Source organism: Fulmarus glacialis, unplaced genomic scaffold, assembly GCF_000690835.1.
Source record: "Fulmarus glacialis isolate BGI_N327 unplaced genomic scaffold, ASM69083v1 scaffold16033, whole genome shotgun sequence".
Lineage (NCBI taxonomy): Eukaryota > Metazoa > Chordata > Aves > Procellariiformes > Procellariidae > Fulmarus > Fulmarus glacialis.
In genome coordinates this window covers 41,207-56,254 of record NW_009201203.1, presented here as the reverse complement: position 1 = coordinate 56,254, position 15,048 = coordinate 41,207, and the positions used below count along the sequence as shown (strand labels likewise).

General features: G+C 39.7%; 1 protein-coding gene across 1 annotated transcript in view; it reads right to left on the bottom strand.

Moving 5' to 3' along the window:
* APP (amyloid beta (A4) precursor protein) overlaps positions 1-15,048 on the bottom strand; it is a gene marked incomplete at both ends in the record, with an annotated part of 62,902 nt that overhangs the window by 16,948 nt on the left and 30,906 nt on the right. The window contains one exon of the mRNA XM_009573865.1: positions 4,081-4,302. Coding sequence (XP_009572160.1) covers positions 4,081-4,302 — 222 coding nt within the window. The remainder of the gene's footprint in view (positions 1-4,080; positions 4,303-15,048) is intronic.

Here is a 15,048-nt window from a genome sequence, read left to right as displayed (position 1 = left end):
TAATTTGTATCGCAATACGCCAGACATACGTTCAGCCATTCAAGTTGTGTAGTATATTATCTGGTGCTTTGGATTCATTTCTGTGGACATTTACTGGGAAACTACTTCAGGAAAACAAGAAGGAAGGAAATACTTTCAGAAAATACTGAGCTACACTAGACTTTCAAGGTCTTTTTAGACTATTTTTCACTCATTCATCAGAAAAAGCAATTTTAGTAAAAAAACCTGTTTGCATAAAACCTATCCTTTCACCTAAATATGCAGTTTAGATTGGGAAAATTTCAAATGGAGCTATGAAACCTTGAGATTATATGGTAACATACCAATCCAATACATTATTAGTATCTCTGGGATTAGATCATGGCCATGGAAGAACACAGGCATGGGAACTAATGACAAATTTAAGGTATTTTTTGTAGTATTTTAACTTCATCACTTGTATGCAGAATACTGGATACAGACTTAATGGCTGCATTTCCTTCCACTTTTTCCACAATCACATTTTGGTTTAAGCATTCCCCAAATGGTTCGTTAAAAACAAGTCCTGTTGCTGTGACTCTGCCAGAGGGGGTGGGATCCCAGGTCCTAACCCAGCCAGCTCCAGGATCTGTTTAACTGCCTCCCAGACATCAATGATCCCATTAGAAATTTGTTTTGACAGTAATGCAAATTTGCAACGAGGTAAATGATTTACCTGGTGTGCCTGCTCAGATCTGAAGAAAACTATTGCTTATACAGTGCAACAGCTCTTTGCAGTGAGGAAGTTGAAACACTCATTCTATCTAGAAACCCACCTGCATATGGCGAGCTGTCAGCACTCTGGATTTGTGTTCAGCAGAGTTTGTAAAAAGTTGACTTCAGCTTTCAAACTAAATCAAAACAGTATCAGTAACTGAACTTATAACTTGCTTGCCATCTGAAACTCCTTGCTTATACAGTGCAACAGCTCTTTGCAGTGAGGAAGTTGAAACACTCATTCTATCTAGAAACCCACCTGCATATGGCGAGCTGTCAGCACTCTGGATTTGTGTTCAGCAGAGTTTGTAAAAAGTTGACTTCAGCTTTCAAACTAAATCAAAACAGTATCAGTAACTGAACTTATAACTTGCTTGCCATCTGAAACTCCTCTGGTAGTCTCTGTTTCTCTGTAAAATCTGCTGACCCAACCGCTCAGCAGATTTCCCAGATACCAGGCCATTCATATGCAACATGCTGTGGTTTTCTTGACAGCGCTGAGTACCCTCAGCCCTCACCCAAATAAATGATCTTTGCTGGCATGCCTAGCATCTCCCAGCAGCAAGAGATGCTCACCGTCACCAATACTGCAATGGTTAGTCACTCTACAGTATTTGAGGTTTCTCTAGCACATGATATTTGAACTTACACCTTTTTTGATCAATGGTTATTTGTTAAGAAACAGCAATGACTTGCTCAGTACTGCATAAAATACAAAAACGTCCCTGCGTAACGGAAACTTACTGTGTGAAAAACAGACTATGCAAAAACACCTCCGGTGGAGAGGGAGAGGAAAAAAGAGGAGGAGAGAATTGTGTCAATTGTTATCTACTTCTTGCTACTTCCAAAGCACATTGTAACAAGACAGACACATGTTTTTGGTAGCAATTTAGACAAAGTCTGGGATTAGACCATGGCCACAGAAGAAAACAGGCATGGGAAGTGAGGACAAATGGCACAGTTAGTCCTGGGTTTCTGGAACAAAGATGTGGGAGACAAACACAAAGGAAAAAGATGAAGCTGTGAAAGTCCCCTTTGATACTATGGGCAAAGGTATAGAGACGGTACCTAAAGAGAGAAAGAAGGTATTGTAGGCATGATCACATTAACAAACATTGTGGTTTGGGTAGATGACAGAGAAGTATAATGGGAAACAAGAAGCACTTGGAGAGGTTTTAGTCATCAAATAATTTCTATTTCTAACTGTGCAGACTTAAACGCTAATAATGGTTGACCTAACAGAATTGTTTGCCGCAGTAACTTCACGACAAATACAATCCTGATATTAAAAAAACCCCTAACCCCCAACAACATAAAGGCATGAAAGTTAAAAGATGTTCCCACAGTAAACATTAAGAAGTGCTGCAACAAACCATATAGTGCATTAAAATACACAGGATTCATAATTAAACAGTATGTTATTCAAGGCAGGAGAGTTTTTGTTTCTTATTTGCTGTTGTACATTTTAAAAGGAGAACCACGCTCAATATACTTGCCTATGGGAATTTAGTATCACATTGAAGTATGTACCTTTCATTATTAAATTCTGGGCTTAGCCAGGTTTCTGAAGGAAAAAAAGGCTTTTGTGATTAAACTGTGGGTACGTCTGGGTGCACTTGTCTACCTAATAACTTCTGAACTTGGTGACTGAAATCAGTACGTTTTGAAAGCTGGGAGGACAGACTTCAAAAAGTAATTAATTTCCCCCCGCCAGGTTTCATGAAAGCAGGCAGCGGGTATAGAAATTGATGCCCTGTATGCCTCAGCTATAGGAAAAACTGCAGCGAGAGCTATATTGGAAAATTCCTGCAGGACAGACACCACCAGCCAGACTGTGGCCAGCTCCTGGCAGACAGCCTTGACATGTGCGCTATAGCGAGCTGCAGATGATTCCCCAGGAAATTTAAGTTCAGCCTGCCAGCCTGGTCAGCCGTTTGTACTACTCGCCAGCACCTGACGCAAGCCAGCCAGCTGCTCTCGGCCACTCAGCACATCATTTGGCTGCAAGTGCCCTCCAGACGTGTCTGGGGTCCTTGTCATCACCTCCTGTATTCTGATTCTTGCTGCTGGCCAGTCTGTTGAGTTTGGTCCAGCTCTCTGCTCTTTTTCTTGGTCCCTACCTGTAGTGCTGACTCCCTGGTGGTCTGATTTTAGCCCCACTCCTGACCAGCCTTCTCCTCTTCCCCTCAAATCTGGTATACTTCTGCCTCATGTGTTTGTTGACCTTCACTCAGATCCCAGCCATGCCCTTTCTTTCACTTGATCTTAGGCTTCTCTGTCTCCTGGGGATGACCCACTTTGATCACAACACTGGTTCTGACTCCACTGATTTCACCTGGCACCAACACTAGACCTGGCAAATCCATGTGCACGTCCCATCTTTCACCTCCCAAGCACCCAGCTGCCCACAGTCACTCACACATCACGCTGGAGTGAGACTAACTGCGTAAGGTGGGTCTCAAAACTCATTCTGAGAGCAGGTATAGCCTAAGAGAGTGGTTTCAAGAGACTTCTGGAGGATGTTAAACTCTGTGCAGTTCAGCTACAAATCACAAATCACAGATCCATAAAACACAAATATGCCTGAAAAAAGACTTCTGTAGCTCCAGCCTCTGTGAATCTACTGCTGCTTTGCAGTAACAAACTTTCACTATTGTGATTAAATTAGCACTGAATTGAATTGATAAAGGAAAACAAACACAACAGGAGGAACTTGAATGACATGATCAAAGTCCCTCAGGTTTCTGATTAATTGGCTCTGGCACTGAAGTAAACTACCAATTCCAGATTATACATAAATCATTAAAGTATTATGTAGTCACTTCAATAAATTAGTCCATGAGCAACATAAAATACTCCTCAGAAAAAAAGTTTTCACTAGCTAGTTGCATTGCTGAGTATGCAGGAAAATTTCTGCAGTACATTCCAGAAAACTAGTGGGGGGGGAAATAAAATCAACACTCATGCTAGGATTGTGCTGGATTTCTAATCATGTTCATGCCAGCAAATAAAAAGCTCTTCCTTAACTGAAACACTCATTTCATCATGGCACAAATCTAACAACTTACCTATCTCCCTTAGCTCATCATCATGTATTTTATAAGATTGTCACTCATGATTTGCTGGAACACTGAAATTTGCTGTGTGTCTAAATTCCAAATTTCAGTTAGGATTTTCTGTTCCATCAAAGAGACACAGCTGACACGGCTGACCAGTTCTAAACTTAGATTTGAGAACCTTTATCCTGTTTACATCAGAAAGATGTCAATTTTCAGGGAATAACATGAAGAGAGATCACAAAGCTCAACTCAGAATATTCTGTGGTTTCTCCCCCTTCATACATACCTTCATTTTCAGTATTGGCTGGAACAGAATCAACACCAAAGGGATGCCATGGCTGAAGGTCATCTAGGCTGAACTCGCCATCCACTGGAAGAAGCTCAACTGTGGTCTTAGTTTCCGTCAATGAAGGCATGAGAGCATCGTTTCCATAGCTGATTCTGGGTTCGCTGATCATATTGGCCAAAACATCATCAGAATAGTTTTGCTCTTTCTGAAGTAATTCATCTGCAAGGAAATTTCAACACACAAACTATCTGAAGGAGCCGGCATTTCTGAGGACCTATTTCCAATGCTATTAAAGTAATAATTTACTGTTACAACATTCTGTTTTCTTATAATAAAGAAAAACATAAAGGCTTGGAATAGTCAAAACTCTGTGATAAGCACTGCTGCTAAGTAAGGCTTTTTTTTGAAACATCAACCAGAATTGTTCAATACCATTTCTTACCCACATTTCCACCACATAACAGATCATAGGTCTGTGCTTTACAAGTCCCTGGACTCTTCCCCACCACTTTTAAAAGAAGCACAAATCAATTCCCTTCAACTAAACATGTTGCCATAAGTCAACACGCAAGAGGCCCACAGGAAGGAATGTCTTTTTTATTTGCCCTTCCTCTTAAATGCTCGCTATCGAAGCTCATCATAGCTTTTAAATCCCACATCACCACAACATCTGGCTTACTATAACACACTGAATATGAACAAACATTCATTCTTTTAACGTATGTAACTTTGCCAAAATACTGAAGTAGCTCTTTGCTAAAAATCTTAAGTAGTAGTAAGGGTCTGTAGGCAAATTATTTTATAAGCAACCAGTACCTAAAGCTGTGTAATGTTTTCTAGGTTGGTTTTTTTTGCACTTAAGCAGGGTGAGAACAATTAAAGCACGTTTCAGCTCCATCAGGTGTATAGGACAGACTATCCAACTCAGTGTTAAAAGTAAGCTTGGACGTTGTGTGTGCTTTGTTATTCCAACTCCCTTCTCACACCAAAGTTCATCTACTCTTGATCTTCCCCTTCACTTCCATTTTTTTTGTAGGAGCAACACACTACTTGTACGTACTTTGAGAGAACCTGGCGCACAAGAGCACATTAAAGTAAGCAAGCAATTACAATGAAGAAGATAACTGCTAATAATGCATCAATGTAATTAGTACATAGGCATTACAGAGCTAGACGGTTCAGAATCTAAGACTGTAAGGGTTACGCAAGCGCTTGCACACATGAGCACACACATGACAGCTGACGATACAAAAGCTTTTATTAAGACTGGCTTCTCTTTCACTTCGCTAAGGAACCCCCTGACTGTCACCCACATCAGAAACATGTAGCAATTCAGGGACAGGAATAACCACTCTACTTGATAGACCCTTTACGTCACCCCATAGGGGCTCACGTATTTCCCAGTATCATCAGTGAGAAAGTGCATCTACGTTTCTATACACACCAGAGCTTTATAGCCCTTAGTAAAATCTTTTGAATGTTACTTCCCTCCCAACCTTACACCATGCTGTACCACCACAGAAGTACACTGCACCCATGCAGCAGCCCTCAGTAAGGATTCCCAGCAACTCACAAGCATTAGAGCTGGCACTGCTTCAGTGCCTTTATCAACGATGATGTAGTAGGGCTCTGTTCTGCAATACGTCTCTTAAAGACCACCTCATAGTAAGATAGTTGATGTAACTCTCTGCCACCCCATTACTACACCAAATTCGGAACATAAAAACTAAACAAAAAGTTGTAACCCCAGCGCTGGGGTGAATATGGGTCTTGAATCTTGTAAAATAATGTTTCAAAACAAATTTTCCTGTTTAAACAGCAATTGCTTTAGTAGACAGTAAGCCTAATGTGTATACAAAATTTAGTTCTGTGACTTAATTTGTTCATTAGAATGACTTACTAGGACAGCATAGAAAGCCTACGTAACACTGAATTGTTTTTCCCTTCATGTTCATTTTATTGAAAACAGTATTATTTTGTAAGATACCTAATAAATCTTCAGCATGGAAGGCAAGCCCAATTTTTTTCTCCCCACTGCACTTACACTAATTCTTTATCAAATTAAAGCGTCTCCTTGTATCAGAGGAGAGACAGGTGAAGCACCTCAATATTCTGGGCAGATATTGTATCACATGACAGATGCTAATTTTCATTAGCTAGGGACGAAGAGACTTCACAAAAAGGGAGCTGGATGTAGGTGGCCTGAGTGAGAAGTCCAAGTGCATCGCAGGGAGCCACAGGCAATACCAGCTGAGCACATTACAATACCAAGTCATCACGAATTACAGGAAAGCGAGTACTACAGTGCTGCTGAGCATCTTAGTGCCTGCAAGCCTTTCGGACTCAGGAACCAGAAAGGTTCTGGGATGCAGCTCCCCTTGTTCCCGCTGTCCTCCCTGTCCCCAGGGGATCGTGTGGGGGAGCTGTGGAGAGCTGCAGCCCACGCAGCGGCAGCAGGGAGCGGCGCTGGGGCTGCTGTGCCTCAGTTGCCCCTTTTCTCTGGGCGGTGCCGATCTTCCACGACTCCTGTCCGTTCCCCACCGCTGATGCACTCTGTGTTACCTGCAGACAGCTCCTGCCCTTGGAAAGGGACAAACGGTGCACGGAGAGGAAGGAGCAGAGGGAGAAGGACCCGGCATCCAGCAGCGGAGCAGCGGCACCAGGGCTGGCACGGCACTCGCAGGGAGGTCATAGCACAGGCATGGCTGGGCCCGCCAGGCTGACAGCAAGGGGCATCTGACTCCCATCACGATATCCAAATCCCTAGAGGCTGGGAGGGATGCGTACACAAAGTCTCTCTCTCAATGCTACCCGACTAGGAGGATGTCGTTGCCAGCACTTGCAGGCTCCATTGTCTCCTGTTCAGCTGCGGTGCACAGCACGGACATTAACTGACCCGCACAATAGCTCAAGTGAGGCAGACAGATATTATAACCAATAGATTATGATCGCATCCATTTCACAAGCAAGGGAACAATGGCCAAAATGAATCAAGCCCATCTGACATGATGAATCAGACACTGAATGATAGTGAGAAATTGGAAGTTCCTGGCTTAGAAACTGTGCTGGAGTCCATCAGACTGAGGCAGCTGTGTCTGCATTGAGTAAATGATTTGCAAACAATTGTTTCAATCTCTGAACTGCTAAAAAAGTTTGCCCTAGGATTTCCAGTTATCGACACTAGCTGGCAAAGTCCAAGATCCATTTTTCAGTGTTGATTTTGTCTGAGTATTGATGGCTAGTTGAATCATCAGTTACGCTAATGGAAAGCCATACAACCTCGCTGTTACCCATCGATTCAGTATTCCCTCCCTTTTTCACAGTTGCCAACTCAACTCCCCCACCCTGCAAAAGACAATTCCCTAAATAAGCAGGGAGTACAGACATAGCTGGAGGCTAGGATGTGCATTCAAGACTGTTTCAGGGGTTTTCTTTGTGTGGTGAATATCTTCATTATTAGGTGCTGAAAATAGAGAGATTCTAGGCTGCTCTTCAAAATTTCATCTCCTGTCAAACACAGGACAAAAACCCCATGACAATCTTCCTATAATAAACTTTGTTACTGTTTTTGCTCAGCTCATTATCTCCTTGTAGCATTCTGCTAAGTCCTGCCATCGAGAAGAATAAGGAGGATGTCGAAACTTTTTGTCCCTCTGAGAGCATGTGCTCAAAAGCAACCATGACCTTGGGAAAAACCCATGCTCAGTTGGGACCTCAAACCTCCCAGCAGCTCTGGATTTGGTGTGAGGGCACACAACTGCTGCTTCTCCTTCAGGCACCCAAAGTTCCGCTTCTGGCACCCAAACCCTTTCTTTCTCAGGATGAGAGACAGGCTCACTTCTGGTACTTCAGTAAAATGCTTCTCAGACTTATCATCATCTCTAAGGAAGTTTCACTCATTCTTGGGCTCACTGCAGGCATTTCCCCATGAGCCATTACTACTCAACAGCACCTAGAAAAATTGAAGTGAAACATGTTTGGGGAACTAGATAGAAGGGTAATACCACAACAACCTCCTTTCAAGACTATTCTCTTATCCCACAAAGAGACACACGGAGCCAAAAGCAAAGAAGCAGCAGAGGAAAATAAATTAAATTTATTACAAAATCTTCTGGTGGATGCTGGATTGTTAGAAGCCATTCGTCCACAATGGCCCTAGACCACACTTCTACTTGAAAGGCTTTGCAAAGAGCACTGTACTAGCAGAGACACCATGAGAAATCCCAACAGAGGTGATGGGAATCTTAGAGTGGCAAAAGCCATGCTATTCTGTAACTTTATCTACTTTTTATTGGCATACAACATTGTTTCCAATGTTGGACTCTGGAGCATACTTACCCCAGCTCTTAACTGGCATAGCTATAATGACAGAAGTTTCATGTGGAACAGCTCCACTTGCTGCCCCAGAATGCCAGGAATCTATTAGTTATCTTTCAAACCATCATTTTTATTTAGTTCATTATTTAAAATTTCCAAAAGCAATTATAATATTTGTTTATTGTGTTTTCTTTTCAAGGAGCCTATCTACCAGATGAAAAGCTCTGCTGTCACTATCATGTGCAAGACTTTCGAATTTACTTGGAAGTTCAATAAAGCAATTTAAGGTCATAAACCAGATTAGAAACAAAGTGCACCCAAAACACCTCTTCTAAATACTAATTAAGACACCATCAAATTACATGCCACAGTTTTGATCCAACACCAAGCTTCCTTTGTAAAATGACATCTACATGATAGAATATATATTGATTCAACAAATACAGGTTTGAGAACCAGCTCAAATAAATTGGTACAAATGCAGAGTCTTATTGCCTCATATTCATCACCTTACTAGTCACCGTTCAGTCTGAATTGAACATGTGTTTTTCCCAAACTTACGGTTGCTTTTGAGCATGTGCTTTCAAAATGACAAAATTAGGAAGTGTCAGCAACCTTCTTATTCTTCTTAATGGCAGAAATTAGAGTGCTTGAGTCATAGCAACTGCTTCATTTGCACGTGCACACATATTATCTTATACCAGTTTGAAGACCGTTTAAATCATGCAAATGTTGTATGCCACAATTAGGATTCACTAAGAACATTTACACAATCATTTATTACAGTGCACGTGGTAAAAGGTAACATGTTTAGATGCAGCTTTCAGTTGTACGCCTACTTTATGGGCTAATTCAGTATGTCATAGTTCATAATCTTCAACACGAGCACGTGCCCAGAAGAGTTGTACTGATGTAATGCAGTCAGGTTTTAACTAAATTTGTCTGCATCTTGTGAGCTGTATGAATCAAAATTCCCTCAAACTAGTAAATACAAAACCAAGACCTCCTTAAAGACTTTGCCTTAGTGAATACTTTAAAACAAAACAAACCCCAAACATTATTTACCTACGTATCTGCATTTATATTAGAGCCCTTGCATAAACTGACAGCATACTTGTAATCCACAGTACCAGTACTTCCACAAACTTCATGCAAACGAACAGATGTATTTCATATTCAGCAAGCACATGTATTTCCACCCACAAGTCATTTCTGCTGAGACATGTTGTAAATAAGGGTCTATGCAGGGAACTCCAAAATACAAAGTATTAGTAGCACAAGTTTAGAGAGGTAACACTTATGGTTCAAAGGGCTTTCTGTACCTGCGATGAACGAAAATTCTACAGTCGGAAAGGTAGTTAAGTCACTTGTATATCCTGTGGGATATACATAACTTATTGCATCAAGTAGGAGTTCCTCCTCTGAGGTGAAAAGAGAGAATATACCAGAAAATACCATGGGTATGTCCTCCAGTCTCTGCCCAAGTCAGAGGAAATTTCAAGCTCGTGCTTAAATTTAATCACACTGAAGTCTGTGCCTAACCACAAAGAGTTAAGCTCCACTGAATTTCAAGCATATCGTTATTCTAAGGTGTTTTGCTGAATCAAGCATTATAAGATTATAATGTTGCATACTACTAGGTGTCATAATTGTAACATTATCAAGCTACGAAACACAATTATGTGGTATTCAGTGTTGAACTAATTCATTTGTATAGTACAAGTCACATATAATTTAGAGACCAACTCTGTTGAGAACATTATTGGAAGTGACCTGCCTACTGGAAGGTGTGAGAGTGGCTTTGTTGCCTGCATGCTTTGAAGATGATGATAAAAGAGCAATATGCTAGATCATTACTGTGAAATACTGGAAATGAGCCCAACCTGCAATGCTCAGATCCATATTGACAGAGAAACATGACCCCCCATCAGATTTAAGCTTCTTCTCTTCTCCTGGCTAACCTGTGAAATTACACCACAGGTCTTCTTATCCAGAAAATTTTACAGTGCTGTATGTCTCTCTCTCAGGGTTAAACTGAGACTGAAAGAGCAAAAACCATGGAAAACAGTATTTCACAGTTCTTATTTTCTGTCCTTCAGAGACATCACCACTAGAGCAAGAGTAAGCAGCAGCAGTAGTTTTTCAGATTTCAGAAATTTCTTACGTGTATGAAAATCTTGTTCAATAAGGTGAAAAGACTATTCCCTTTTCAAGTTTGCAGAAAATGAACATTTAAGGTATTATGAAACAGATGACCTAAGAAATTTTCCCTTAAGTTAGTAAGAGAATAATGACCCCATAGCCATAGACAATAGCCTGTTGCCTAAAACCCAACCTTCAGAAAAAATCCACCTCTGAACTTAAGAATAGCTGCAATATTTAGAACCATACTAAAAAGAACATGCTTCTAATACATTTTTAAAAAATCACAACTTTATCACTTTCATTTCTTTCCCATTTCTTGCTGCTTCTGCTCTTTCAGCATACATGGATTTCAATGTTTCCCAAATCACATCATAAAAACAACCCAAGTGAGTGTCCTCCTGTAAGCAGGTACATGTAATAACGTTTCAGTTAGATTTGCCTTGCAGACAATTTGACTTAAATTATAAAAAAAACCCAAAAGATGTTTAACTTGGATATAGAGCAATTGTCCTTTTGCAGGCAGATCATGTTGTAACAAGTTTTCTGGTAGTGAACAGTGTTCAAAGCATGAGAAAGCTTGGAAGATCCAATTCAGGAAAACATTTATTACCATGTAATGATTAATTTAAACATGACATAGGTCTCTTTTTCATTAGGGATGGACTTCAATGCAAATTTAGTTTTGTATATGGGTTTGCAATTGCAGAGAGCTTTGAGAAAAAATTCATGAGAATTTCCACACCACTTCATCAAGGAAGAACCAGAATCATCCTCTCCCATTTTTACAGCCTGCTATGAAACTCAAGGTCTTGAAATTTTGTCTAATTTTATAAGGCGGCTGCTATAACACTCTTTACCTTCAGTTAAAGAATATTATAATTACTACAGACCCTTGGCTTCCTAACAGCTACATAAATTAGTTATTAACTAAAATTAAATATCAATATATGGCTACAGATGTGTGCACATTTATATTTTTTTAAATATTTAGCAGCCAGTCATCTGATTAATGACTGCATTTCCCCTTCAGTTCAAAGCAGAGAGTATTAAAGGAGGTTTCTGGGATAAAGTAAGTCCAAAACCATAAGCTTGCGTTATCTCTGAAAAGGAGTTATTAAACAGAAATTAAAGACCCTGCTCTTCCCTTTCACAACTTCAAGCCTTTTCATCTATTTCTGTGGTCTCCTTCCCTTCCTCTCACCCTCTCCTCATTCAGTTTGGTTAAATTAATAATATTGTCTCAGAAAAATAATTCACCATTCACAGCCTCAAAAGCTCTGGATTAAAATGCAGAAAAATCCTACTTCCACGTAATGGAACTCTTTTGGGTAAAAATTCTGAATGAAACACAGTTTTTTGTACTAGCATGTGGAAAGTTCCTCTCCAGGTAACATGATGGCAACCTAACATCAAGGTAGACAAGGAAATATTAAAAAATGCTTGGGGAAAAAATTGAATTGAAACTCTGTACTGTAATCAAGAACATACATTGTATGTCATCATCCTGATCTACATAAGGCACTGTGACAAATTCCCCAGGTTTAAATTTAACTCCACATTTAATTACAAATTAACATATCATTAAGCGCTTCAAAATAAGCTGAAGTCTAAATTAAAACAAATAAATAGCCCCCCCCAATCGTCACTGACATTTCTGCCAGATGAATCAGCATTCATTATCCCCCCCTCAGTCTTGTATGAAGTAGAAAAAGCCAAGTACATTTCCATCCTAAATAAGTAGGTTATAAGGCTTATAAGTGAAACTGCCCTGCAAAAAAGCATTTATATGAAAAACTGCTATGGAATTTTATTGTCTTATTTTCTGAAAAGACTTATTTACTTAATTTATTTATAAATTATTTATCAGTCTTACTTACTGATAAAAATGATCAGATTTATTTGCCAACCTTATAATACACAGTAAAACTCAAACCTGCAGTAGAATCTAAAACCCTACCTGTTTCTAACATCTGAAAAAAGTCAGTTACCCATCATTTTCTATACATACTTCTAAAGGTCAGAGTACAAAACCCACAACAATTTTTGACGTGTACTGAACTTGGAGGCAGTTTGGGAATCACTAAATAATCCATAAGAATATATAAATCTGAACATTAATTTGTTGCACCTGATCCCCTTGGTCATAAGACAGCATTTTAGATTTGACTCACTTATAATAGTTTAAATCAGAATTCACCAAAACCGAATTGTGCAGCATCTGCTCCAGATAAAATTTATTTTGCCTATTTATTAACTGCAGTTTTAGCACTTGATAGGCCAAATGTATCCTGGGTTGTCTGAGTATTTGAGAGAGATGCATTTATTAAATATAACAAATATATCTATTAAGTGGGATGTGGCCTATTCTGATGGCTTTTACACCATTTTTCATGTGCACGATCTAATAGCTGGAAGCAGAACAGTGAAAGGACTGGAAGCCCGCCTTGGTAGCACTATTCAGGAAAATGCATTTTTCAGTTAAATTGGGCATATGAGAATCACACAGCAGGAAAAAGCCGCGCTGATGAAAGATTGCTTCATTCGTAATCCCACGTGCATGGGAACTGACTGTTAGGAAATTACTGCAACATTTCCAGCAATCCAGCTGTTCTGTAAAATCACATATCCTCAGTAATTCTTTTCCCTTTTTATCCTAATAGTAAGAGCTTTCCTAGCAAGAGTATGTCAGGCACTCTTGGCCATAATAAGCACCTGTGAATTTTCACTCTGCACATCTGAAGAGAAAGTTATGCTTGAGTAAAGCAAAACTTAGTACATCGTTGGCATTAGAAGCATATTTAGCCCTCCCCCTAAGGATACCTGCCCACAGTGACGCATTTCAGACTTCAGTGCTTGAATTCCCCTGGACAACAATTCCAGAGGCTGCTCTGGGAACGACGACTGACATGCTAGCTCTGTAATACATTATATATAAAGCTATAAAGCTTGTGCAGACAGTCTGTAACTGGTTCTCACTGGACACCTGCAATTTGCTGGCATGTAAGAATTAAGATGATTAATTTGCTTCTTTCACAATCTAACACTCCCTATTAGGAATCTGATCTTAGAGTGAATTACACAGAATGACACAACTGTTTTTCCAAACCAAGTAATTGTGAAAAGAAAATCCATCATTCCAGAGCAAGTACCAAGTGGAAGCTGTTGTTGGAGCGTTTGTGCTCCCACCATTTTGGACTGCTTCAGTACGCATGGACACTGACATCATTAACTTGATTTAAGATGACAGGAAGATGACATATTTATGACTTAAATTACACGTATATTCAGTGCATCAAGAAATTTTTCGATAACTAAACCTAACGACATTTCTGTAAGTGGGCAGTGTTTTGCCGAGCCAGTGCCTCCCCATCTGAATGGAAGCTATGCATTCAGAAAGTCAAGCTCATCTGAGCTAACCTGCTCTCAGATCATATTTGCAAACGGGACGACTGCAAGATTTTTTCAGACTTTTGTTATCCATCCAATAAAAGAATGACATCTTAAATTTGACACATGACGAACTTATTAATTTCTTAAAATGTAATGGTAGAAGCAGTTATCTGGAAATACAAGAGAGAAAGGCCAAGAGAAGCCATGCTGCTTCATAAAACAGTAAAATCAGACTTTAAAAAAAAAAAAATATTAGTACCAGCACATGCTTTATCTGTATTGTCTCAAAAATGAATGCTTCAGCTTTTCTTTTCACTTACACCGAAGATATAATAGAACAGGAAATCAACTCAAATAGATGTTTATGAACCAATATGTAACTATGAGGTAATCCTGACCTACAATGCTTTTTAAATGAAACATATCCAGTATACTGATTTAAAATAATACACACTCTCCTGCATATTCAACATTTTCATACAACCGTAGCCCCTCTACCAGCAGAAACAATGCTCACCAAGACAGACTTTCTCAGCCTGTCGTCTCCGTGATGCCAGAAAATGACATGTGAAATGCCTGGAGAGTTAGAAGAAAATCCCCATCAAATCCACACATTTCTATGCACCCAATCAAACAAGAAAAAACAGGAGAGAATACAACCTGGAGGAAACTGGCTCTTTTACTGACTAAAGTCATGTTCACAATATTTATGAGATTAAAAGAGGGCTTGTGCACACAAAAATCAGGATTCATATCTTTTTTGAGGAACATTAGTGCCCATGACAAGACACAACAGACCATTTAGCTACAAAAGATGGGGAGGATACGGTATACTACTAATGAAAGCATTTGAGAACATCCATGTCAGTGAAGTGCCTTTATATCTATTTTAATCATCCACTATTCTCTGCCTATTTTTCTATGACAGTTAAATACTCTGGTCAGAAAATAGAGATGCTTAGAAGAGAAAAATGTTGGATCTATTTCCAGGACTTCGTCCTTCTCTCCTATGCTGCAGCAAAGGACATATTTTACTAGCAGACAGAGCTGAATCTTCAACCTGGAGAAGTAACTGAGGTTCTTCAGCTCTTTCAAGCTCCCAAATGGCATGCA